Genomic DNA, 27,330 nt, shown 5'->3' with positions numbered 1-27,330 from the left:
ACACAGACGTCCATGGTTGTCGAGAACAATGAGAGACACAGATGTCCATGGTTGTCGAGAACAATGAGAGACACAGATGTCCATGGTTGTCGAGAACAATGAGAGACACAGATGTCCATGGTTGTCGAGGTCAGTGAGAGACACAGATGTCCATGGTTGTCGAGGTCAGGGAGAGACACAGATGTCCATGGTTGTCGAGGTCAGTGACAGACACAGATGTCCATGGTTGTCGAGGTTAGTCAGAGAGGTTAGTCATAGCTGTCTGTGGTTCTGAAGGCCCTTAGACAAGGTACATGACAGATTTGAACAAATATTATTAGGTAAGCATGAAGTACGGTCCACTTCCAGTATTGCTAAGACTAGCTTTCCTGGTGGGGGAGGTAGATATGTTTGGCTGCTTGACAGAGTGAAGTGAGGTAGGGAATTAGCTAAGAGTAAGAGTTAGCTAAGGGGTGGTACTGCTATATAAGAACAAGCGCAGGTGAATCTGTGTGCTATAAATCAGGAATGACAGCTGATAGTGGAAATAGATTATAGATCATTTGTCATCTACCAAAATATGAATACAGATGACCAGTTGTAACTTTATTGCTCAATATTTCCCAAATTGATGTAGGCCAAGGACCAGAGGAGATGCACACATAAGTATTAGCTCCAAATGTGCATGCGTCAGGCTCTGCCTTGCCCAGCTCCGAGCTTCACACCAAGGCCTGATGTTGATATTTATGACCAGCTTCGCTAGCCGTCTCTGGTTTGCTTTGGAAGCTGCACACTGAACGTGAGACCACTGTGTGTACCATGTGCAGTGGCTCAGCACCTTTCTGACAGATTTTATGAATTAATGCATCGTTCTCGGCTGGGACCAATGGCTTACCTTCCTGTTTTCTAACAAGGACATTGCTCAGGTTGGTTGACTATGGCCCACTCAACAGGACTGGTGCATGATGCTGAAGATCACCCCAGTTAATCATGGCTCCCATCATGCCCTGGGAGTTACCCTGTTATGACCCTGCTCCCATAACCACAATTATCCAGTTTCAATCCTTCAGTTTGATTGGAATTACTGAGAAAGGCTGGTTATATCCACAGGGAGGGCAAAGCAGCTTTGTTATGCTTCTGGAAGCTTCTGAGCAATTAGCTTCTGAAGGTACACTGGGAGACTCACTGGTTTTCCGGAGGACACATACATCTTTCAAGGATTTGAGGGCTAAACTGCTGCAAGGCCAGGTGAAAGTTCACGTGCGGTCCTCGCATCAACAACGAAACCTGATGCTGGACATTAGCCCTTAGCTCACGTGTGAAGAGGCACTGCACACTTCCCGCTGAACTCAAATCCCAGCAGAGCTATATCCTGGAAGCCAGTGCGTGGAAATGCACGGGTGCCGTCTAGACTCATGCTCAGGAGTGGCCACCTATCAAACAACTCATTTGCATGGAGCCCCCAATTGGCCACAAATAGTCACTACACTGAATATTAAATAAACACTTAGGAGATGTGGAAGCTAGCTATGATCTTCTGACTCTACCGGCTAGCTATTCATTCGGCATTCAAAACCTCTGAGTGGAGTTTGGGGGCCCCCAAGTGACTTTTTGAGAGGGGCCCCAAGTACCAAGTACCACAAACCCGGCCCAGCTCAGCTCACGCTGACAACTTGGTTTGCTGCCTGGGGGTTACGACTTAACAGTCCCTACAACAGAAGCATTTAGATCCACACTGAAGAGTTTTAAAAAGCTCAGAAAAGGCAAGGAACAGACATGAAGATAACATATGAGAAACAGGCCTTTGGCGTGAAATGAGCAATAATACACAGGATAATAAAACACAGGAATGTTTTAGGAATTTTCATATTTATCATTTTTGTAGCAAAAAAGAAGGCTTGACCACAGAAACATTTTTCCCTACAACCTCAGCTGAGAAACATGACAATGTCGGCTCAAGTGCACTCAAATGTGTGAACAATATAGTTACGCACCTTCTCACCTTCTCTGAACAAGAACGTTAAAGTACTAGTGTCCAGTTTCCCAGCACGGTACATTCTCACTGATTTTATAGTACAAAATATGGCAAAAGTACATTGATAAGGAACAGATGGAGTATGATGAAAAAAATGTATGGTTAGACAGCAGGAGAGTGAATTTTACCAGGCCATGAACGATCCCCACATGGGTGTGTCATAAGGAGGGTTAGGGTTATACTGTAGGTCAAAGGTGTATCACAGAGAGGACGCGGAACTAAGCCGCGCAATCAACAAATTACCTTGGAAGGACCTTGGAGTAACCGTGGAGTGACCTTGGAGTAACCGTGGAGTGACCTTGGAGTAACCTTGGAGTGACCTTGTAACTTGGAATTGAAAGCCAGAATCGAATATAGAAATGAATCGATGTGAAATCAAATAACAATGCATGATTTTTGACCAAAAAGACCTGCGTTTTGTAGTGTTTGACCTTTAGAATGAACGTCCATTGATCCAGCCATCTTAACCAAACACTTATCTTGGTCAGAGTAATGAGCACAGTTGTGATCAGTATAATTTTAAAAATAATGATATTTTAAATGTAATATTTAATTTGGTGATAATTTGGAAAGACATTTTTGTGCCTAATAATTCCATAAATGCCCCCCCCCTTCTCTTTGTCTCTTAATGGACATGGACAGCTGAGGACTGATTTCGGCACTTTTTTTTTTTTTTACTTAAAACCACTGGCTTTAAATAAGATGCGAACGAAACAGCGTGCATTGGCTGGGAAATCTTTCTTTTTAGCAGTGGGGGACCTCAGCTCACCGCTCCTATTTGTTTCTGTGACAATGACCAGCGACTTAATCCATGCACATCCAATAGCATCGCTTCACATTACAAAGAAGCGAGTTCTGCAGGAGGAGGGACTAACGCTGTGTAGTCAGTGGTTTGGAAAATAAAACTTTTCATTTTAGGCTGAACAAATGTGGTTACAGTGAATTATAGTACAGAGATGTTATTGAATGACTGATAAATGGAAGAGTATTATGGGAAGACAAATAGAATAAAATGTAAATGTATTATGTGGTGTATGGAGAAATGTATGTGTGAAACACAGAACGGGAGAGGGAGGAATGGTACAAACTCCACTTCCTGTTTTGTTTTGCAAAAAAGCTGATTATTTCTACAATAATAATCTCTAAACGAATGTACAATTGACCTCTGAAATAAAAAAATAAAAAAATGTAATTCATTACACGCAATTTGTATTTTAAAATATCGCCCCTAAGGGCCGAGTCTCCTTGGGTGCGAAGATGTGTTTCCCCGATCATGGGGGACAATCCCGGCCTCATGTCACACTTCCCCACGGACATGGAGACAAATCCGCTCGGAGCTTCCGGTATGTTCTTCCGCTGGTCAGCTGACATACTGGCACCTTTCTGATGGCTTCCTTTCTATTTTTATTGGAAGTCTTTCCACAACTCCCGAGTCACATTATTCTTGTTATCCACCGTCCTTTCCTTAACGAAAGGAATATATTTGTTTCTGTAATTTTGTGTGATATTCTCATATCCCTTCCTGTCATTGTGATCACCCCGTGAACCACATATCCGGATACTTTTCTGAACGCCCACATGTAGCCAGCTAGCTAACTTCGGGCAGGTGTTTAATTTTTTTTTTCCACATGACAGAAAGACGACAGTATTCACACCTATGAACTTCATGCAGAACAAGAGTGAGGTGGCCCTGTCTGACCAGCGCTTTTAGTTCCGTCTTCCGGTGCCACCCAGCCGCAGGCCGCGGGGCCTTAGACGGTGCTCTCCATGACCCATTCAGAGCTCTCGAAGGTGACCTTGCCCCCGTCCGCACCCCCCTCGTCGTACTGCAGAAGCATGCCGTTCACAGAGAGGCTCCGTTTAGTCCAGATGTTGCCAATCCGCCTGGGGTAGCTGCAGAACTGCGTGGTGGTGAACTCGCCCATGTCGAAGGAGTGGCTCCTTTTGGGTTTGGCCTCTAGGGGCAGCGTGAGCAGCCGGCTCAGCTTGGAGTCCACACGGCCCAGAAGGGGCTCCTTGTCCGACAGCCGCGGACTGGCAGTGGGCGCCGTGCCTGAGGGCCCTGGGTCCCTGCCCTGGCCCCGGAGCTCCAGTGAGGCAAAGGCACCCAGCAGGTGGTCCAGGTTGGGTCGGGCCTTGGACGGCGCCGTTCTCCACTTGCGAGAGGGGGCGCCGTCATCCCCTTGCAGGCCGCCCATATTTCCCTCCTGACTGCCCAGCGACCCGGACGAGGAGGACCGGCTACTCTGCAACGAGCCACATTTGAACTCCATGAGCTCATCGCGGACCACCACTCGGGGCTTGTGGGGGGGTGGCAGGCCGTTGCGGCCGCCGCCGGCAGAGCCCCCGTTGGTCTGCGAGCAGCTGGTGCTGACGCTGGGCAGCTTGCCAGAGCGTCCCCCACTGCACAGCTTGTAACGCACCATGAGAATGACGATGAACACTAACAGTGTGGCCACGATGACGCCCCCTATGGCCAGGATCATGGTGCCACCCAGGAACTGGCCGTGCAGTGACTGGCAGCGCGGGTAGTCCTCCCGGGTGATGAACTGCACGCAGCCCATCACGTTAGTGGCTGTGAGGGTGGTGGCTGTGTCGTCCCAGATGGCCAGCACACACAGGTCGTATTGCGTCCCAGACACCAGGTTGGTCACCAGGAAGGCCTTGCTTGTCACCGGGATCATCCTGCAACCATTGGGGGGGGGGGAGGGAGAGTTAGCAGAACCGAGTTCTGGTCCGATCTGAGACCTGACCTTTTGTTTTTCTTCCATTTGTTGACAAGCTTCCCCATCCCCAATATGAGCTGAAAATGCACCCCCCCATTAAATTTTAACATTGTCACAGTCTGTAGCTTTCCCACAATGAGTTTGCAAAACAGCTATTTGCAAAAACATCCCAGATTGGCTAGGATACATACAGACTCGATTATACACTGACAATCAAACCTGTAACCCTGGAATGATACTGCGGTATTTCTGGCTCATTCTGAAACACTGTTTTCTCATGTGCTATCACTGCCACAAAGGCCGCTGTTTTTGTTGGGGGGGTAAACAGTCTGTTTGTACAGTAAGTCAGGCACGTTCCCTCCCAAGCCCCTGCCTCGAAATCTGAGCTTTTAAAGGAAGATACTCTATCGTTTCATCTCTGGATTGCACAGAACCTCAGTCTGTCACTGATATAGTGCCAAAAAGGCAGAAGTAGGAAAGTCTCATTCATAATCCCACTAGGAGATTGGAACTTGAATTTATATTATTTAAGAAATAAACCAGTCTGTGTTACTCCTGTGTAAGGGATAAATAACCTATTTTCATTGGATAAGAAACACCCCAAAGGACACATCAGAATTACATGGGGGTGCGGGGAGAGGGTGGGGGGGTTGAGCTGACTGTGGGCTTTTCCTCCTCGGGGAGATGAGCTATTTGGGGGGAAAGTTAGGAAAATCTCCACTTCCATTCTCCAATATAAACTCAATGAATGATGAATAGAGCCTACACTGGGTTTCCTAATGATGCAGCATTAGGGTTAGAATTCTATTTTTCATCTTAATCGGAATGTATGTCATGAGAAAGTTCTTGGCGCTTCTTGCTGAATGATCCACTTTGGCCCAAGCAGAAGTTTGGCATGTCGGGTTCGGACCTCACGCCTCACCAGGGGATGTGACAGGCTTTCATCTGCGCCAATATCTCAAGCAGCTTACAGCACTCGCTGTAAACACTCAGCAACTGATTATTAGGTATTTAAGTACAGTTTAAATGAATATGTATTTGCTTAATACGCATTCATAGCAGTTCTCAATAGACTGTATGGAGCAACTGTAGGAAATGTTAGCTGGCGTTCCCTCACAGTCTGCGGGATGTTAATTAGGTGTCAGATATTTAAATATATGGATATAATAAACATGACAGCCGAGCTGGTAGAGGAGCACAAACGATCCTTTGCATGTGTCACTAAACATCGTTCACATCGTCGGCCATGTTTGTTGAATGAACGTAAACTTGTAGTTGGGTTGCGGGCTGACACACAGTTGAAATGTGACATTTCTCGCTGTTTACAGACATGTGTTGGAGCAAAGGTGAGTTACAGGCAAAGCACCAAGCCCTACAGCTCTTGGCCGGGAAGCTGTACCCGGGGACATGGCTCAGCCACGTGTCTGTGCCAGCCAAGCATTTATCCTTGATATTGGACGGCAAAGTTGGAATGTGAAATTGCCCCTGAATCTGATTGGCTACTGCCCACATGGGCACTCATCTGAATATCCCATGGGGTAAAGCCTCTTTGTACCCCTGCATCTCTCTCAGCTACGCTGAAATAAAAGACAGAATGGGATGGACAATGTATCTCGGCAGCCAGCCGGCCACAGTGAGTCTGTAAGGCCGTCTCGCTGTTCTGACAGCATTCCCGAACGCAGATGGTCTCCCCTTGATCGTAATTTGCAGTGATAACAATGGCATTTGATATTTGACATTGTGTCAGGACTTTGCTAACACACAATGACTCACTTGTCTGCTTTTGGAATCATTTCTCTGGTCTTTGGGGAAATAACTAGCATCGACATTCTAGCTGTTTTTGGAAGCAGACTGATCATAAAGGCACAGTACCACATCACAGTACCACATCACAGTGCCACATCTACTGCATCCGTGTGAAGGGCTGAATGCTGCCTTTTTATTAAAGGGTTAACCCGTAGCAACAAAGAGCCATTCTGAAGATTTCAAATTAATAAATGAAGTAAAAGTCAGCCAGTAATTGGATTCCATTGCTGGCTGGTTTCCACATTCATTTTAAAACCCTCTTTGCACAATGTTGAAGGATCTGCTTCATGGATTGTTAATGTCTCTGACATAATATTCAGTGCTGTGAATTATAGATCCTACGTGACTTTGTGTTATCACAGAAGAACCAGCAGGAGACAGTGTCAAAAAGACGAGTAGCCTTCCATTGTTTTCACAGAATGACCCCAGGTAGCCACTTTACCTGTAGATGAGCACCTCATCGTCGGAGCAGTTATACTGAAGCTGGTACATCTTCACTTTGGGTGCCGCCTTGCTGACTGACCACTTGATGAGTGCGGAGACGGCAGTGACCTCTGATGCGGAGACGGCCTTCTCAGGTACGGTCTTGGTCTCTCCCTTGCTGGTCTTGGTAGAGCTGGTGATGTCGGAGAGCCGGGACTTGGGCTGGGAGGTGCGGCCAGTTCCGTTGCTGAGATGCGGGAGTTGGATGATGGACAGCTCGACGGAGGCGGTGGCCTCCCCAGCTGCGTTTGCCGCGATGCAGGTGAAGGTGCCATAGTCCTTTGATGTAGTGATCAAGATGTCCAGCGTTCCATTCTCATACACTGTCGCCCGTGAGGAGTTGCTGATGAGCCGGTCATCGGGGGTTACCCAGTGGATGACCGGCATGGGGTCTCCGACAGCCTTACACCTCAGACTCGCGGTCTGGCCCTCCAGCACGAGGAGCTTGTGTGTGTGCTGGGTGATGAGAGGCGGCTCGCATATGAACTCCTCCTCCCTGACATACCAGAAGTAGCGCCCCTTCAGGTTGGGAGGGGAAGCGCAGGTCTCCATGTCATCCTCCCGCTCAAGCCGACGCAACCACAGGACCTCACAGTTGCAGTGCAGGGGGTTTCCCCCGAAGCTCAATGACAGCATGGGTGTGTAGGGTGTGGCCAGGACTACGCTGCTCTGGGAACGGGCGAAAATGGGGTCTGGCGGCAGCTTCTGGAGCCGGTTGGACGTGAGGTCGAGGCGTGCCAGCTTGTCTAGGTCGGTGAATGTGCCCTCAGTGATGTGGTCAATGAGGTTGTGGTCGAGGCTGAGCTGGTGAAGGTTGACCATCTTGCGAATGGCGTCCCATGGCATGGTCTGCAAGTTGTTGTAGGACAGGTCCAGATCCTCGAGCGTGAGCATGAGGTCGTCAAAGGCCTCGTTGGAGATGCGGCTGAGCTGGTTGTTGTTGAGGATGAGGTGCTGCAGGTTGAGCAGGCCACGCAGGTCATCAGGCCCGATCTCAGTCAGCCGGTTGCTGTCCAGGTGCAGCGAGCGCAGCGTCTCCAGGTCGGCGAAGGAGAATGCCTGGATGGAGCTGATGGTGTTGCGTGACAGTGTCAGGTCCACCAGGCCCGACATGTTAGCGAAGTCCTGCTGGGTCACTTTGATGATGAAGTTGCCCCCCAGCCGGAGTTCCACGGTCCGCCGGTCGATGTCCAGTGGCACAAAGAGCAGCCCCTTGGACGGGCACAGGGTGCCCAGGGACTCGGAGAGATTCTGGCAGACACAGTACTTGGGGCAAGCGCGGGCCGTCGTGACTACTGTACCCAGGAGCAGGAGACTGTGCAGCAGTTTGTCCATGGTAGATCATGTGCGGGAACCAGCTGCTGGGAGGAGGAAGAGAGGACAGTCAACCTCCACCATACCCACAATGCCTTGCATGCGCTCTCATAATGCACCTTTAGCTATTTCCTGTTAGTTATGCTAACATCCTGTGGAAATCCAGCTGCCCTGTTCAAACATGAGGTCCACTTGCATATTCAGATAGACGTTCATGTGTGTTGCTGATGCTGGTAAACCTGACAGGCAGTGGGACCCTGGGAGGCAGGCCGCCCACAAACATCTGGATGAGTGCTGTTCCAGGTCAGACTGATTCACATTCATTCAGCGCAATAATTGTATGAAATATTTTATACTGGTATATAAACATTTGATTTTATGAAGGTGAAATATAGATCTTGGACATTCAGGGACAGGTAGACAAATACCAACACACTCAGGACATCTCTCAGACCAGGATTCATTAAGGACTTGCCGGGTTTGCTGGGGGCTTAATTTTGGGGGAGAAATGGCCATATGAAATACCCACACAAAAGTACAGCTTGAAATTCCCTGTTGCCCTGTTGGTAAAGTACCATAAGGAGCTTCAAACATGAAGCCTTGAGGCACAAAGGCACGTGAATGGCTGTAATGCTAAAATGTCCTTTTTTTCGGGGGGGTGGGGTGGGGGGGGTGTAGGCAGAAGGAGATTTGGGAACTGAAGCCAAAGCGCTCAGCATGTCATTGGAGCGGGGGTGGGGGGGGCAGGCACCTCCTACTCCACCACCTCCGACGGACGGACTCTGATTCCCACGAACGTGTGACTCATTCATTCCAGAAGCGATCACTGCTAAATCAATTTCTAATCAGAGCATCAGACCCTTAACGCTCAACACGGAGCCGTAAAGGGGGCGCTAGCACTGTCCCTGGGTGATACCGTCAGCATCATCCATCGTTCGCCGTACACAACCCCGAGGGTGGGACCTGCAGAGCCAGCTTTCCATTCCCGTTATCCGATGGGAAAAGTTACGTACGACGGATGTCTGCAGTTAGCATATTTCTTATTTTGCATGGATGCCCCTTTGCGCTTATTCTCATTTCCCATTAAGCATAAAAGCAGAAGTTTGGCTTTGTTTAATCCATCCTGTAAACGTCAGATCACAACCACAGTCATTCCTGAGTGAAACACCGAGGGCAGCTGAGTCATGTGATAAGGGCTGGTTGTTTTTAATTAAATAGATAACAGGTCTCAGCCAGTCGGTTGCAGATGACACAGTCTGACAGCAATGCCCGGCTTTACATGCGATATGAAGTCTTCCTCAGCTCCCAGTGCTGTTCACATCATAAACACGGCCATGTTCGGAGACGCACACCTCCACACATGGCCGGGCGCCTCGGCACCCTGTGCAGTACGCTCTCCACCTCCCCCGACCCCTGACGTCGTGCTTTGAACCTGACATTATGAGATCGGGCCCAGGTTCCGACTGAGCAGTCAGAACCACAGGCGAGTGGGATCAGAGCGCTGGCCGCTTTGGCGGGAAACGGACCCTGGTGCTGCGGCCCCTGGTCTCTGCAGAGGACTCAGCTGCTCCACCCAACCACAAACCGAACCAGACTGGGAGGGAGCCATCCATCTCTATGGGGGTGGGGTGACTCTGATAGGCGGGGTAAGGGGGCTTCTGCTATCCATCCCAGTGCTGGTTGAACCCACAAGATAACTTGGGTGCCATGAAACAAAAGGGTGGAAGGAGAGGCGTGGAGCGGAGAGGGCAGGCGGAGGGAAGGGGATTCAGGCAGAGGGAAGGGGATTCAGGCGGAAAAAGGGAAGTGAGAGGATAAAGGATCCTTTATTCAGGGTGATGAATGCTAACATGCAGCCGCCTTGATGAATGAGCAAGGGCCAGGGGGGATCGTGGTAAAAAGCCTTTTCATTTGAGTGTAGGAGGCGATGGAGCACGCGGTCATGTGACAGGGGGTGTCTGTGTCACCTGACCACCACAGACAAAGCAGGGGTGACCTCAGACACGCAGTCTGGAATAAACTCTAGGCTGCCGTTTACAGAGATGGATTTAGCAGACGGGTCAGAGGAAGCTCACTCTCAATAGAGGGACCGTCTGCCATCACTGTCGGCGACCCAACAAGGCCAAGGCAGTCAAAAGGAGAATAAGAGAATAAAGAGATCAGTGGTGATATGTGAAGAAAGTTCCTACTGGATTGGTCAGGGGGAGAAGGACGAGCAACGGGGAGGGAGAGAGAGACTTGATAAAATGGGTAACCTTCAGACTGTCGAGACAGGAGGAGCGGTGGGTCCGACCTGACGGATGACCCCCCCCCCCCTAAAAAACATCCCCTCCCAGATCAATGGGAAGGACGCATCGATTCGCACACGAGTGGGGCACGAAAAGCGAGTCGCCATGAGCGAGGTGGCACGTTCCCTCGCCTACCCAAACGTGTTCGCGATCCATCATAATTACCGGGCGGGGTAATTATCAGGCAGCAGTGGCGAAGCAAAGACATGGTGTGTGAGAGAGAGAGAGAGATAGAGGGAGGGGGGGAGAGAGAAAGGGAGGGAGGGGGGATTTTGTTAAATAGCCTAAGGACCAAGCCAGGCAAAGTTACAGGAGCATCAGGTCTCCTGGGGCAACTCAGTGGGTTAGGCCTCAGAAGGTTGCTGGTTTGAGTCCCATGCTTCACAGAGTAGCCACATCTGAGCCCTCCAGCAAATTCAGTTCATTCATTCATTCACTGAAATGATTCAGGGGAGCTTGGTGATGGAGCGCAGAGCAGCGTGGCGTATACAAACGTACTAATGCAAGACCGCATCAACATTGGGGGGGGGACAAAGGATGTAATTATGATATCTGCTGGGGGGGACATTGTGAGCGCAGTGGAATATTTGGGGTGACTCCCCCCTCCACCCCCCCCCCGGTATATATTATAATTACAACCTTCTACAAATGCCAAATACAGTTTCATTTCCAATAATTCCACCTGCCCACTGTGTCCTGAGCCAGACATTACTGGCAGGCTGCCTTCCAAAGACGCACAGCACAGCCTGCATGCTGCCTTTCTCTGAGGCTTGATCCATCTCGCTAATTAGAGTCGTCTTCCCAACCTCTTTGTGTTCCCCTTCCCCTCGTGCCGAACAAGGCCATGTGAAAATGGTTAATGAATCTCGACCACAGGGGGAGTCGCCATTTCTGTCAGAGAGGTAACAGACGTGGATCCTGGACTGGCAGCCCACGCATGCGGAAGCTTCAGCACTCCAGCACGGCCTGGACGGTGCGGCCATTTTTGGTGACGTCTTTATCACGCTGTCGGAGATGGACGAGGGTCAGACCAGAGCTGTCGGAAGTCGTTTAATCTCCAAAGAGCACCCAGATCATTCACTTTGCGTCTTTCCCATCTCCCAGAGCTCTTAACGAAGTTTTTTGCCATCACAGACAGACCAAACAGCAGTGTCAGTGATAGAGTATTGAACATCTAAGTGGGGAAAAAAAAGCAACAGCAGAAAACAAGCCGATACAAAGGCAAAGGAGGAGAGGAAGACGACAGACGACAGGACACAGACCCCCTGGGGACACAGGCCAAGCGGTCGCTGACACCGCCTAGAGGAATGCAGATGCCAAAACAAGTCAGAATCAGATCTGAACAGACAGTGGTCTTCTGCTAGGCCAGTAAGGGCATCGCCAGTGGAGAGCAACAGGGGGTGCTAGTGAGTCAGGGCAGAAGGCCTTGCTACTTTAACGAGAGAGAAAGAGAGAGAGAGAGAGAGAGAGTGTAAAGGAACTTAGCAGGTCAGTACTGGCACTGAAATATCCGCTACATTATTTACTGGGAGCTTAAACTAAAAATATGCTGGGTTAACATGATTATCCATAGTGCAGATTTAAATACGCCGATCAGGGGACATTCCTGATATGGGCTATAGTTCCATAAAGCAGGAGGCGCGGAGCTGGGGGCTGTGCTGGCAGCGCGTTTTTGTTATCGACACGAAGAGCAGCATCAGACGATCTGAGAGGGCGCTCTGGATTACCTCCTCTGAAGATGCCTATAAGCACCGAGAGCTGCTTCCACGGGAACCTCAAAGCCCCGTCTACTCGCCACTTTAGTGCCTGGATCAGATGGCCTGTTTTCCAGCCTCTCGAATTATCGTGCTCTCAGAAAAGGCCGTCGTCACGGAGACGAGGCGGCTGGCGGCCACTGGAGGAGGCTTAGGGATCGATGATCCTGTGACCTCCTGGGAGGCCAGTTTATGACTGCAAGTCCCCGAATATCATAAGTGAAGGTTCTGATATAGCACCTTTCACTTCTGACTTATATCTGGACCATGTGATATATCTGGTTTATTCATCAAATGAGTTTAGGCAGCCTGTTGGCATCAAGGTGAAGTCATTAACCCCCCCCCTGCTGCCCGCCTAAACAAATACAACACATGCATTTACCAGTCACTTTCTCCTGTAATAATATACTTGGTTATTCTCCCCTCAGTTTGATGAATCATTTCCTGGCACCTAAAAGCTTTTTGCATTTTAGCTTATAATAACCTTATCCCCCCCTCCCCCCCCAGCCTAAGTGACCAAACCAGCTTATATTTTATTCGCGTGGCTCTCTCTCGTTTCCCCGTTTCCGCTTCCATATGTACAGTTGTGCAGAAACAATGAAGAATCCCGATTCTGATCACGTTCTTACAGTGGGAGGATGGTGGACGTCTTCTGAAGCTCGCCCCCCACCCCCGGCGCTGCTCCTGAGCAGCTGCACACATCTGCCGCCGACCGCTAGGGGGAGGGGCCCAGCGATTACAGTCGCTACACCAATCGATTAAAGCTGAAGGAGCGGCAGGGTTCGGACGCATCAGAGCCGGATTCTTCAGAAGCCATTAGGCAGGGCGATGTAACTCATAAATATGGGCTTAATCACAGTAACATCTCATCCCAGTGACATTCTGGGCTGCTCTACAGGAGCAGCCACATTGAAAAAGCCATCCGTCTTTCTCGCAGGCTAAACAATGGATGACAAACAGCACTGATGTGCTTGTTTAAACGCAAAATCTACTGCACTGTCCATCCTGTCTAAGTACACCGAGTTCATATAATGACAGGAACAATGGGGTGGCGGTGTTATATTAATGGCATAACAGGTTAGGACACTGTTCTTGACCAGAAGGTTGCCAGTTCAAATCCCAGGGTCTGCTGAATGATGTTACCGCTGGGTCCCTGAGCAAGGCCCTTAACCCGAAATTGCAAAAGAGACTGTCTGACTCTGCTCTCTCTCTTTAAAAAAAAAATACATAAAGTGTATGAAATTGGAGGACTGTTAGGAACAAGGAATTAGGGCCGCAGAGCAGCGACAGCCGATGGCTGCCCGGGGAGCAGGTCCCGGGGGGCCTTTGAGAGTCTCTGGCTTCCTGTTCTGCTGCGCAGCCAGAGATGGCAGACTGACAGCTCAATGTGCAGGGTGGCTTTCTCAGCCGGCTCTGCAGCGCAGACACACACGCGCAGACACACACACACATGCTGGTATCGCTCTGTGCAGACGTCCCACTGGCAGATTTTAAGGCAGTTAATGACCCCTAACCAACCAAACCCAGAAACAGATGAACACTTTTAACCAGCAAAATGTTTCTTCCTTTTAATTTATTTAAACCAGATGAAGTTAAAATGTTGTAAAAACAGCATCTGTCTTTTTTTCCAGAGCCTTCCTCACCACGTCTGTTTTTCCGCTCACTCGCCTTTGTGGCAATATTTTCTTCCCATTTTTCCATAAACAAAAGGACAGCATAGGCACACACAGACTGTCAAACGCACACGCAGACTGTCAAACGCACATGCAGACTGCCAAATGCACATGCAAACTGTCAAACGCACATGCAGATTGTCAAACACACACGCAGACTGTCAAACACACACGCAGACTGTCAAACACACACGCAGACTTCCAAATTCACACGAGAACTGTCAAATGCACACGCAGACTGTCACACACGCAGACTGTCAAATGCAGACAATGAAATGCACATGCAGACTGCCAAACGCACATGCAGACTGTCAAACGCACATGCAGACTGTCAAACGCACATGCAGACTGTCAAACGCACATGCAGAGCCACAGGCATCACATCAGCAGAAAGCGACTTCTGCAGCACTTCAGCCCATGTTATGAAAGCATCATCTGTAAAACACGGCACTGGGTGGTCCGGTTACGGCAACCGCTGACAGCTGAGTGATTCCGTGATGTATGGCTCAGAACCATTACGGCTAACCTTCCCAAGCTGGAAATTAAAAATTCAGGACAGAGTCACATGACCAGAGACTAGCTAGGTCATCTTTCTCTGAACCGTCATGACCCTCTCAGAATTTTGGGCGGAGTGCATGTACTTCACGCCCACGACCGTGTTTGTTACTTGGGATACCAAGAATGATTTTGGGGGCCATTATGTAATGCTGGCATGGCAGCTGCAATTCTCCACTATCCGCGGGCCTCAGGAGAAGCACGGCGTGACGCACCAGGACCGGCCACAGCCCGCTGTGACCATTGCCACCAGTCTCTACCTTCCCACAAGCCCCTTCAAGAGAGAATCAGCTATTGGAGATTAACAGGCTCTTAAAAAAAACAATCGCTAAGCAACCGTAATCCAAACAGGCCGGCGTTTCGGGGAAATAACGGTCACGGGCACCTTCCAGGGCGGGGCAGCTCGTCTGGGTAAGATGTTAAGACCCCGCTGTGGAGGATTAGGGGGAGATGATTTTGGATGATAGCACCTAGCCTGGGCTCCTCCGGGAAGTCTGCGATTATTCCGAGCCGGATTGTGGCTGTTGTGAGCGTGGGATGGATCGCGGATAAAAGGTGCTTCCCGTTGCCCCGGGCCTGACCCTCGCGCATTACACCTTCCTCATCCTCCTCTTCCTCCTCCTGCCATCCATCTCAGCTTTTCATGTGGTTGCTATTATCTGTGCCCCCTGTCACTCATACCTTATGCCCCCCCCCCCCCCCCCCCCCCCCTTCCAACCCCCACCTCCCAGCTCTGTCCACGAAACACCGACCGCAGGATCCGCTTTTATCAGCAAACGGCAGATTCCCTCCTTAAGCCACCCCTGCGAAGCCCCTCTGGGGGTGTGAGATGACGCAGGGTGGCATTGGGGGGACACGGTCGAGGAGGCACTCGAGTAGAGTGAACCCCCCGCTTGCGGGGGGGGGGGTGACGCTTCATTACACGCCGGTGCCCGTGACAGCAGCAGCATCCCGGGACAAGCACAAGATGGCAGGATGTGTCACCAGTGTCCTGGCCAGGGCGGATGACCGGGCTGACGCGTTATTAATGCGGTCGGGGAGCGGCAGGCAGCTCCATGACGCAACATCTGCGTCTTGAGGGAACCTGCGAGGCGCCTTCTGTATTAAACAAGAACCGCGGCAATATAACGGCAAGAATCATTCTGAAAGAGTTGAACCTGAGAATTTCAGGTTTCTGTGTAACTGGAGCATACCATCTATCTGACACCCCAACCCCACGCCTTCCCCCTCCAGGTCCTCCCAAAACCTCCTTGCCCCTGGCCTTTTCTTGCCGGTGCCCCGCTTCCCCGTTCCAGCTCACATCGTTGGGCTGAAAGCTGATTACCGCTGCCAGCCCCACGCCCCCCCCCACCCGAAAACAGTGGCGTTCCTGCCTGCGAGAGACACTCGTCTGCCATTCAGCAGATGCGGTTACGCTACTCTCCGGCTGCCCCCACCAGCTCGCTCCCCAGCTCCCACCACAGGAAGGCAAGGGCCCTAAATGGACTGCTGATTTCTTATTTTGATTATGATGCAGAGAAACACCCAGTGAATCATGCAGCCTGACTACAGTGATAGATCCCCTCTCATTCAGGCCCCAGAGGGGTGTTTCCTTCATTACATCATTTATCTGTGAGGAGCAGTGAATCCGAGGCCCATGGTCTGGTCTTAGGGGGAGGCAGTAGAGGCAGTTTGGAGAAGCCACTCCCTTCATAACTTAGCCTGACTTAGCTCAGTCCTTCCCGGGTTCAGATACACGGATCTTATCTGAGGCACAGAGGAGTGATGGGCTTGGCATGGCTGACCGGCTTTGGATAAATAGGTATGGAGAACAAAGAAATGGGCAGTGAGATTCGGATGTTTTGTAGTCAGCGAGTCGATATGTCTGTGGCGTTCACCTTGGGCTGTGCTGTGCTATAATGTAGCCTTGGGTTCTGCACTAGGAAATAGAGAACGAGGGCCCCTGATTCCCTGTGTGTGTTATGAAGCCGTGTGAAATGTGTCAGTGTTTTAAACTGCCAAAATCCATCCGCCATCACTACCAATTAGGAAAATACTGCCCCCGATGATGTATCAGGCAGACAGGAAAGAGAAACATCCAGTCAGATGTTTGTTCTTACATCCGAATGCTGTCTCTGCTCATGTCGGTTTAAAAAATGGTTCTTGTATCAGTCGGCGTCGACTGGAGAGATGGGAATCACAGTGTTTCCGCGGCAACTTCATTTACCGCGACAGAGCTGGCCGATGAGATTAAATTAAAACTTGCTGGGATCCACACGGGGATGAATTAGATAATTAACTCCAGCAAACATCAAAACAAGAAACACTAACAAACAATATGATATTAACTGCCCCACAAGGCAAAATAAAAAATAAAAAACTAGCGTGGCCCCACCACCGCTGCTGCTGCCGCTGCAATTAATTATCCCCATTGTCAAGCTAATAAACAGCAGAATGAATGAGGTCGGCGTGGAGTCACGTGACCGCAAGCTTCAAAGAACAGGCGTATGGATTCGTTAAACAGCCACTGCAGGGTTTACAATCACCAGGCATCTGAGAGGTTTACCTTTGCAAGGATGCCAGTGTGATCATCCAGACCGCTGCACAGAGTGGCACATAGTTACGATGGAGGAGAATTACTCTGATGACCCCTACAGACCTCCATTCTCTGTCCCCCAGTGAATTTCATCATCACGCTGATGACCTGTACAGACCTCCATTCTCTGTCCCCCAGTGAATTTTGGCATTACACTGATTACCTGTACAGACCTCCATTCTCTGTCCCCCAGTGAATTTGGGCATTACACTGATTACCTGTACAGACCTCCATTCTCTGTCCCCCAGTGAATTTGGGCATTACACTGATTACCTGTACAGACCTTCATTCTCTGTCCCCCAGTGAATTTCATCATCACGCTGACAACCTGTACAGACCTCCATTCCCTGCCCCTCAATGAATTTGGGCATTACACTGATTACCTGTACAGACCTCGATTCTCTGTCCCCCAGTGAATTTCATCATCACGCTGACGACCTGTACAGACCTCCATTCCCTGCCCCCCAGTGAATTTGGGCATTACACTGATTACCTGTACAGACCTCGATTCTCTGTCCCCCAGTGAATTTCAGCATTACACTGATGACCCCTACAGACCACCATTCCCTGCTCCCCCAGTGAATTTCAGCATTACACTGATGACCCCTACAGACCACCATTCCCTGCTCCCCCAGTGAATTTCAGCATTACACTGATGACCCCTACAGACCACCATTCCCTGCTCCCCCAGTGAATTTCAGCATTACACTGATGACCCCTACAGACCACCATTCCCTGCTCCCCCAGTGAATTTTGGCATTACACTGATGACCCCTACAGACCACCATTCCCTGCTCCCCCAGTGAATTTTGGCATTACACTGATGACCTACAGACTACCATTCCCTGACTTCAATAAGATCCGTCTGTATACCGTCGGAATGCCTTCACTGGCCCGATACTGGTCCATGTTCTGTACTGTAGCTCCTACTCCGATGCTGCTTACACTGAAGTTGGTACCTGGCCGTTCACTGGCAGCTCAGCCTGGCTGCACTTATGCCTAATCAACTCCTCAGCAGCCATATGTTAGTAATGTGCTGTTCTCCTCACTTGCACGTCACTCGAGACAGAAGCATCTGCTAAATAACACAAGTGCAGTTCTGCTGGTTCTGGTTCCACCAGACTGGGTGTGGTGCTTTGATTTGGCAGAAACTCATCAGAGGACTATAAATGTCTCTTATTCTCCAGCTTTACTGTTTTGCTGGGAGCCGCTGCCATCTAAGGGGCTTATTTTCAGGGTATATTTTGTTGACAGGACACTCAGTAGGATTTTACGCAGTCATGTAAGAAATTAATGATTCATCCCATGAGATGCTTACGAGACGAACACTGTGTTCTCCAGGTAATAAAACGATTAAACCCACCTCAAACTTTAACGAGCTCTTTTTACGACTTTAAGACACTTTGTGAGTCAATGTCCTGTAAAAGAGTTTAATAAGAGCTTCAGATCGTCCCAAAGGACAATATCAAAATCATAAACATCCTCGCCTGCCTATGATACATATATTGCTCTTTTTTATTATATTTACAGAGAATGGGGTCACTAGCATAAGGACCAATCAATCACTGATGCAGGAGTGATGAAGGGTAGCAGGTTTGGGGTGTGAATTGGTTCTGAGATGCCATGAGCCCCTGACAGTACAGGTGTCAGTTCTGAAGCACCACTAATGTTACTGTGGAGCCCATCTGCGTGGGTGCGCCCCCTATCTACACACATGTGTATGACACCTGTATGGCGGTTGAAGCACTACCACAGACGTTTCTGTGGAGCCCCTCTAAGCAAACTGTGCGACATTAGCAAGGCGTCACACGTTCACTCCGATCAGCCACTCACTGCCAAAACACGTTTACCCCCCTTGGGGAGAAACTCTTCTAAACAGATGGTTTAAAGGGGGCTCATTTACCCCAAACATGGCAGGGGAGTCGTCTGGGTGCGGCAGACTCTCCTTGAGCGACCAGCCCTCCCCTACAGCTCTGCAAGGGCAGGCTGCCATTCTGATTGGTCAGAGCAGGAGGGTGGGGTGCTGATTATGGGCTAGGCTAGAGTTATAAACACAGAGAACTGATGTGGTAGTAGGGGTGTTTACGGGGGGCAGCTGTCAGCTGATTGGCCGCTGGAGTGTCCACTCATCAATTCAAAACATATCATTGGTTGGCTCCTCCATATGAATTGTGACCCCTGTTATGCCCCACACCTTAAAAGATCCTAGAATCGGCCATGTGGTAGAAATGATTTCCTGATGTGTACCTGATCAGAGACCAGAGCAGAGGCTCACGTCTCCTGAGGACAGCAAACCATGGGACTCAGACACTGACTCCACCATCCACCTGATACAAGCCCAGTAAATCCCATAATCACCAGAGAAGGTGAAAGGGGACTTGCCCTGGGCTCATGCTCCCCCCCGACCTCACTGGCAAATAACAGTACCCCCCCTCACCGAATTCAGGAATGTTGCGGCTGACAGATTCCCTTTGAAGCTGAGTAGACGTGTGTCAAAGGACGGCAGCCAGCATTAATGACAATCTGAGCAGGAAATGCCATGGCAAACAATGTCTTTTTCTTGTGTAGAACCTTAAATAGGTACAGAATATAAGCAACTCAAAACCTGAGGGGAAAAAATATCAATTTTCAGACAGGAAGTTTACAGTATTTTCATTCCTACCGGCCCATTCCCAGAAATACAGGCGACACGTTATGTAGGTTTATCGAGGCCGTGTTCAGGCTGCTGCGTACCTGGCATTCAGCTGGTTGTGTACACGTGCGTGTGTGTGTGAGCAGCTCTTATGGGACATTGTGACATTTACATTTATTTATCTGGCACTTTCATCATCATCGAGAAAGCAGGGCCAGGCAGTGCCTGGAGTTGTTTGGGTTAAGGGCCTTGCTCAAGGCAAAACCAGCCAGCCGACGCTGGGATCTGAACCAGCGACCTTCTGATCACAGACACAGCGTCCTAAAGCGTCCCGCTTGCGGGGGCTGGACGTCTCCTTCACACATTCCTCCATCAGCCCAGAAGAAGAGCAGCGGCCAGAGAATGAGCAAACATCATGGCTTCGCTTGCAAAATATGCGCATCCTCCCCAGCTCCCACCTCCGTGGCCGTCTGGGTCAGGAAGCCGACCCCACATTGCCATATTTTAAAAAAAGCAGCAGTATGTGCATTTGGGAAGTGATACCCCTCCCTACAGAGAGCATCTGTACCATTTCTGTGATGCATCTGCTCGATGCGAAATGAATGAAACAACATGGAACGACAGCTTGTACTAACACATTGAAATGTCTGCGCCAAGAAGCAGAGGGCATGAGGTGGGAGGGGTTGGGTGGGGGGGGGCATGTCCTGCACAGGATGTCCAGTCCATTGTAGGGCCAGTGGTGGTGCTTACTGCCTATCAAACTGTGCATTTGAGTGGGGCCCCAAAGGTTTGGGGGCCCCCTGTTGCCCACAAACAGTCACTACACCAAATATAAAATGCGTACGTTTGTTACTCAGGAGAAAGCCGCATGTTCTGCTAACCAGCTATGGTCTTCATGGTTTTTGAAACATCTGAGAGGGGGCTGAGGGTGGGGTGATTAGGGCCTCAGAAATACCACTTATCAATTATCCATCAATTCAAATGTCAGCTCAGTGAGAATAGAAGCAGCACAAAATAATACAGTAATCTTATCTAAAATTCAGCAAAACATAAACTCAAGAAATAAGAAATAACTGCAATCCTAATTAGCTATCTTCATAGAAATTATATCAGTAAGACACATAAAAAATACTATTATGTTTTATAATACAGATTACTATGAAAGGCGTAGTGCAGCTTAGGATAAGCAGGAATGGAAAATGGATGGAGGGCTGGGGGGTAATTAATTAGCGTAATCGGCTGCAGGATTAGCAGAAATCCTGCATTTTTGTAGAAATTTTTGACAGGAAATGACTAACAGAAATAGCTATGGAGGACTGGGTAAAAAAGAAAGACGGGAGAAAGAAAAATCAGGCTCAAACGATATAAATCTAAGCGACACCCTGCCCCCCCCCTCACTGTGTGGGATCTAGATCAACTGGGAAAAAATTATGACCCCCGTATGGGAGGAACAGGTGGAGGATGGACTGATGGATGGATGGGTGAGAGCAGGGGTGGAGGGAGGCAAGAGCTGATGATGACAAAATAGAAGAGTTCCTTCTTAATGTGCTTTTATCTTGTTATTTTTTCCTTTCTTTTTTTTTAAATAGCAGTGAAGTATCTGCATTGTCAGTTGGCGTCAGAGCTCTTCAGCTTCCACATCAAGACATCTCTCTGGTTCCATCTCTGATTCCGGCGGTTTGTCTGACAGACACGCCTCCAGTGAGCGGCTCACGGTGACTTTGATCACGTTTGTGGCGGATGGGGGCCAACCTAAAACCGCCACATCGCAACTAATTCCAGTTATAGCCCAGGGGAGCGTGAGAAAAGGAAGAACAAAGGATCCTGGGAGAAATTACTTTTTGTTTACAGATATTCTAGTACTTTTTAAGGAATGCCTAATTTAGATCTTAAAACAAGTGGTCCTAAATTTAAGCTAACTTATAAACACAATATTATTATAGCAATAAGGTGGCCTTGTAATTTAATCATTACTCTTTTGGAGCACTTTTTTTTAGCAATTAATCATGAGCAAATTGCAATCCATCATTAGTTAATCACCTTAACATTTTAAAATGCGCTGAATTGCTCATTGAATAATTAATTCCTGGAAATCCAGCTGCTTAAATAATGCACGACCTGAGATGGTTCTTTATTATCGATCACGTTCTCTATGATGAGCCTCAGTGAAACTCTTCTTCCATTAGTTAAACAAAACCCTAAAAGCCTTGCATTACAATCATTAATATAAAAGGTACTTATAAAAACCAGACCAGATAAATGAGGCCCCTTGGAACCTCAAGGAGCCAGCAGCCGCACAGCCTCATTGACGTGGGTCACACTGGAAAACCACAGCCAAGGTCTCAGTGATAAAATCTCTGCAAGAACATCAAACAGCCTGTTTCACACAGCCTTGACCACACTGATGTCATGATGTCACAGGGAGGTTTTGTGTTAGAAACCTTAACCCAGACAGGTTGTGACACAGAAACCAGCCTCTGGGTCTAACCTACCCCAAAAAAGCACTCGTATAACTGGTAATGTTACCTAAAACAGGCGCAGTCACTCTGCCGATCAAGAAATTAACACCATGGGTGACAATGATAGAAATTCCATCAGACCTGACCCATAAAATACAGGTACCTACACAGCATACACATGTGAAATTGCACAAAATGCAACAATGCCTGACTACCCTAAACAGAACAAACATGCAGCAATTCACAAGAATTGCAGTTAGTAAACACAAACAATATCGCACGTAACTGAAAACATGACGGTAAAGGTACATGTGACACATACGGTGTGTGATGACACAGCACATGCTGAGTGGACAGTATGGAGACCTTCTTGTTCTGGGGAGGTACAAGGTCTTCTGCACCTGTAGCGGAGAAGATTCTCATGCACTGGCTGTGGTACTTCACTGTCTTACCTAACAGTTACGAGTAGCGCCACCTGCTGTGTGTTTGTGGCACAAACGTCATACCCCCTCAGTGAATATCACTAGTGGTTTACCTCAGGCAAGGAGCTGCCCCCCCCATCACAAAATCACATATGAACCCCCCCCCACATCTCTCAAGTGCTGTCATATTTTTTCATGCTCCAAGCACCCCACACAAAGCACCAAAGTTCACTGCGAGCCCATGGGCTATAGGTTCGAGAGACAGACACAACATTCATGAATCAAATCATGACCTTGGATGGCACAATCTCTAGCTCCTCTAGCTCTGGAACATCTGCCACTCTCCTGCGATCCCCCCATCGGTGCAGTGCCCTGCCCTCTCCCCCGATCAGCGGAGACCAGATGTTTACCCCATCTCGCCCTTCCCCACCCTTCCCCGCTTTCCTGGGAATCTGCTTTCATCCTCTCTGCAGGCAGAGTCGAATCCTCAAAGAGCCACCCATAGGCGAGCGGCCAGGGGTAAATATCACATCCCAGGGCTCTGGGGCCCCTGGCTCTGTATGCCCACCACCAGCAGGGCCCGACATGTGAGCAAACAGAATGTCACGCTACAGCTAAAGAACAGCTAGCATCGACGCCGCTAAACTCGCCAGCGAGATTCCGGCAGTTGCCTTAGTCGAAACTTCCACTGATTTGCGGCTTTCGTATTTTTCTCTCTTCAAACCCCACACTGACGTGTCCCCTGGAGTGCCTATTATTAGGGTATTGCACTTGGCGTGTAAGTAGAAATTAAACACGGATTTACAGTGCCACTTTATCTCAGAGGTAATTAATGTCTGCCCGTCTGGTGGGTGAAATCACTATCTGGGGATCCTGGTCTTCTCAAATGACTGGGCTGAGCTTAGCCACTTCCAGCTCATGGGTCTGTCTGTGAAAGTGACATACTGTCTTCAGCGTACTCTGAACAAACAGAGATAATAAAAGTCCATTAAATTGTAAATGTCTGTTCGTGAGTTAATGACTTATTGTGTGGTGTCTATTAATTACATGAAAATATTCAATAAACAATGCATGTCTGTAAACAGCCATTACCAGCCTCACAGTTTTAGTAAGAGGGTCATGGTTTGGTTTGTGTTTTATGCAAAACTCCGATGTTTCAATTTCACTTTGAACCTTATTTAAGAGGCATTAATGAGCACATACATAGATCACAGTACAGAAAAGCTACGCGATATTGCCTTTGAATTTAAGCCCATATTAAATACTTTGCATAATTTGCGAGCCTGACATTAAACTGCAAACTGAGTGCATGGGTGACGTCGTTTTGGTTGTTTCATTAAAAGCAGCTGTAAGTCGTGTTTTGGAGGTAGACAAGATGGGGAAATGACCCATGTGACAAGAATGGATGGAGAAATGGGGACTATTTTGAGTAAGGGGGTGCAAATGGGATCGGGTGACAGGAAAGATGGTTACTGGAGAGATAGGAATCAGATTATGAGAGAGCTGTACTTTGTGATTAGTGAAAACCAGCAACTCGGAGGAAACTTACATTTAGGAGATTTACATATTTAGCAGATGCTTTATCTGAAGCAGCATGGCCTGACAGGGTTAGGGGCCTTGCTCAAGGGCCCAAAGATGAAATCAGTTTGCTGACACTGGGATTTGAACCAGTGACCTCTTGACCATAAGCACAGCATCCTGACCATGACCATGGCGAGACCCGTTTCAGCTTGGGAAGTGGTACTGGTACTGCGGGACCTTGGCGAGGCCCGTATCAGCTTGGGAAGTGGTACTGGTACTGCGGGACCTTTGCGAGGCCCACTCTGCCTCAGGGTGCCGGAGTACCTCCTCCACGGGCCTCCACAGGAAAGGGCCCTTCAGACCGGCAGGCATCAAACCGCATGGAGTCAGGATTAATGCCACTGCTCTCACCCACCTCAGATTCTTAGCCTCAAAGACGCCTTGATGTTCTTAAATTTCTGATTAGTAGGAGGGCTGATTGGCGGAATCGGCGCAGCAAACTGGACGCTACAGGGTACTGGCAATCCTGGTGCTCTATTGGGATATTGTGTTACTGTTATGAAGACCCACACTAGGGACCCACACTGTCTGGAACACCACTAGGACGTGCTTCAGAACAAATTGCATCACAGGTTTGTTTTGATTATGCCAATTCCGGTTTACAGATGTTTCACTCTGAAAGGATTCTTTCAGTGATTGAATGACAAAGTGTTTAAGTTGAGGGTACAACAGCAGGTTCAGAGTCTTTGCCATTACAGCCCTTGCTGCCCACAGGGTGGGAGACTCAGGTCTCCAGGCTTCCCAAGGTGGCCTTGCGATCTACTGATTCCCAGGGCCTTTGAGACTCCTTGGAAGATCGTCTATCCGGCAACGTCCTAGTGGTGTTGCTGTCTCCCCTACTGGGTCACCCCCCGTCTGTGGAACCCGGTGCAGCATTTGTAACTATCCATAATGATATCCAAGCTCATTCCCACAATGACAATATCACTGCAGAGCTGAGAGCTTGTGGCGGTGCCGATACCCACAATGCCATGCAGAGGGTCTGTGAGGTAACCTGCTTCTCTTCATGTTCAGCCAGTGACCTTGGGCAGTGTTTAGAGAGCCAAACAGAGAGAGACGGACTTCGGAGATAGAAAAACACCACAGAGCCCAGGACGTCCACTACCAAAAATGGGGGAAAAAATAGTGATTGTGTTGGGTGAGAGGAAAGAAGTGTCCATTAATCTCAGATGCGGTATGTCAGCTTGATTTCTGCTTAGACTTTGAGGAAGTGCCGGACGTTTTGGGAGTTAGCTCCGGCTGGCTGATTATGTGGGTGGCCATTTCTTACAGCATTTAACGCTACGCTCAGAGACGGGCTCGGAACGCTGAGGAGCCTCGTGTGTCAGCACTTGGCACTAGGCTAATGCTAAGCTATTTTTAAACTCAGTGCTGTCCCGTGAAGCGGAGTCCACCCCAGGGATAATCCGTTTTATTATCTTGTGAGAATCAGCGCACACCCCAATGGCCTGAATTCCCTCCAGACCGGCTTATTTTCCCACCGTCACATCTAATTACGTCCCATTATCATATGAGTGCTGTGATTGTGGTGCTTTGCTTTTGAACAATTCCGCATTAAAGTTGTCACAGGGGATGAGGTCACTGAGATTAAGATTTAACACAGTGAATAAATATATAAATGCAGGGCGTGATCACTTGCCTTGGCCCTGGTCTCTGCCCCATTGGGGTTCACAGTATATTTGGCAAATCCTTGGTCATCTGCCCCCTGTACAGGCAAAAAGCAATTACAGACAGACTGTGTCTGTCTGTCTGTCTGTCTATCACAGTTGCCCCCTCAAAAGCAGCACAGTCTGCTGATTAGATAGATAGATAGACAGAGAGGGCTATCACATGCAGCTTTGTCAAGTCCCAGAACATTGTGGAAGCGTCTCTGCAGTTCCAGGTTCGGACCTGCAGTACAGCTGAATGTCAGTCAGCAGGGAACTACAGATCAGTGCCTTTCCAACACATTACACATAACAAGGTACCCATTAAATTACAAAATTATTGTTATTGGAGGAAGGAGAAAGCTGCGGAATAATGTGAGTGGGATGAAATGCTTTGTGAGTCAACATGACCCTTTCCTGGCTGGTAGGAAATGGAAAACATGATTCCTATCACAAGATGCACTTTACTCTGGGAATGGTGTTTGGGCACCAGTACCAGTACGCTTCGACGCTGGGGAAGAGTTCCACGTGCCCATGGCCCCCGTTTTATCAGACAAGGGCGCCAAGCATCTGTGCTCCTCTGCAGATGGAATTAACAAATGCAGGAACAATTAGGGAGCGGACTGGATGCTGATCAAACACGGGTCACTTTAATTACGGTCTAAAAGCTATGGCTGCAGACAGAAACAAAGGGGAAAACGCAGGAATTCAGCGGAAAGGGCACAGCCTTTTCACAGCGGGCCGTGGAGACCCATTTACTTGTTGTTTTATGGAAACCAGCAGCTCCCAGTGCCTGGTTTCTAACAAACAATATCACAGCATTAGAGAAGATAACTTCTAAAAGGACAGGTACAATTACAGCATCCCTGACAAGAACGGACCTGTTATTCAAAGGTTAGATCTCACAGGTGGCAGAGATCTAAAGGACTGAACCACACCACCCTCTGCAAGAGGGTAGCGGGTCAGACACCAGTCAGGGAGACAGCTCTGTACCCCAAAGGCTGCTGCTTCAAGTTCCAGACAGGAAAAAGCTCACATATGGGTAAAAATTTAAGTCCACATCTTTTCTGAAAGCAGAAGGGGACAACCGAAAGATTAAAGCTGCAATTTGCAGCAATCAGATATGATTTTTTTGCACCATTGTTGTAAATTTCTCCATACTCCTGGGGCTCCTCTAGCACTGATTTCAGCCTTGAGAAGCGTTTATACCTGCCTGGCTACTAATTTAATTCCAGCAGCGGCCGCCCCTCAAACCCCACGGGCCTGCAGGATGCCGGCCTCTTACAGGGCCGTTAGGTATTCTTTCAGTTAACAAGCTGCGAAAGGGAGACCTCTAGGGGCTTTCTGCTTTCCCCAAACGTCCCTCAGGCGTGGCGCCTCAGACTCGGAAACCAGCCGATGG

At 48.9% G+C, this 27,330-nt stretch overlaps 1 protein-coding gene across 2 annotated transcripts in view; it reads right to left on the bottom strand.

Moving 5' to 3' along the window:
• Positions 1-1,812: 1,812 nt before the first annotated feature.
• LOC111834325 (leucine-rich repeat and fibronectin type-III domain-containing protein 2) overlaps positions 1,813-27,330 on the bottom strand; it is an 87,528-nt gene continuing 62,010 nt past the window's right edge. The window contains exons 3-4 of one of the 2 annotated variants that reach the window (XM_023793474.2): positions 6,989-8,390; positions 1,813-4,699 (exon numbers count right to left, since the gene is read on the bottom strand). In XM_023793474.2, coding sequence (XP_023649242.2) covers positions 3,766-4,699; positions 6,989-8,364 — 2,310 coding nt within the window. In that variant the 5' untranslated portion in view covers positions 8,365-8,390 and the 3' untranslated portion in view covers positions 1,813-3,765. The remainder of the gene's footprint in view (positions 4,700-6,988; positions 8,391-27,330) is intronic. The other variant, XM_023793480.2, reaches the window with a different exon arrangement.

This window comes from Paramormyrops kingsleyae, chromosome 14, assembly GCF_048594095.1.
Source record: "Paramormyrops kingsleyae isolate MSU_618 chromosome 14, PKINGS_0.4, whole genome shotgun sequence".
In the NCBI taxonomy this organism is placed as follows: domain Eukaryota; kingdom Metazoa; phylum Chordata; class Actinopteri; order Osteoglossiformes; family Mormyridae; genus Paramormyrops; species Paramormyrops kingsleyae.
Note: the sequence above shows the minus strand (reverse complement) of the source record. Positions and strands in the feature narration are given on the sequence as shown.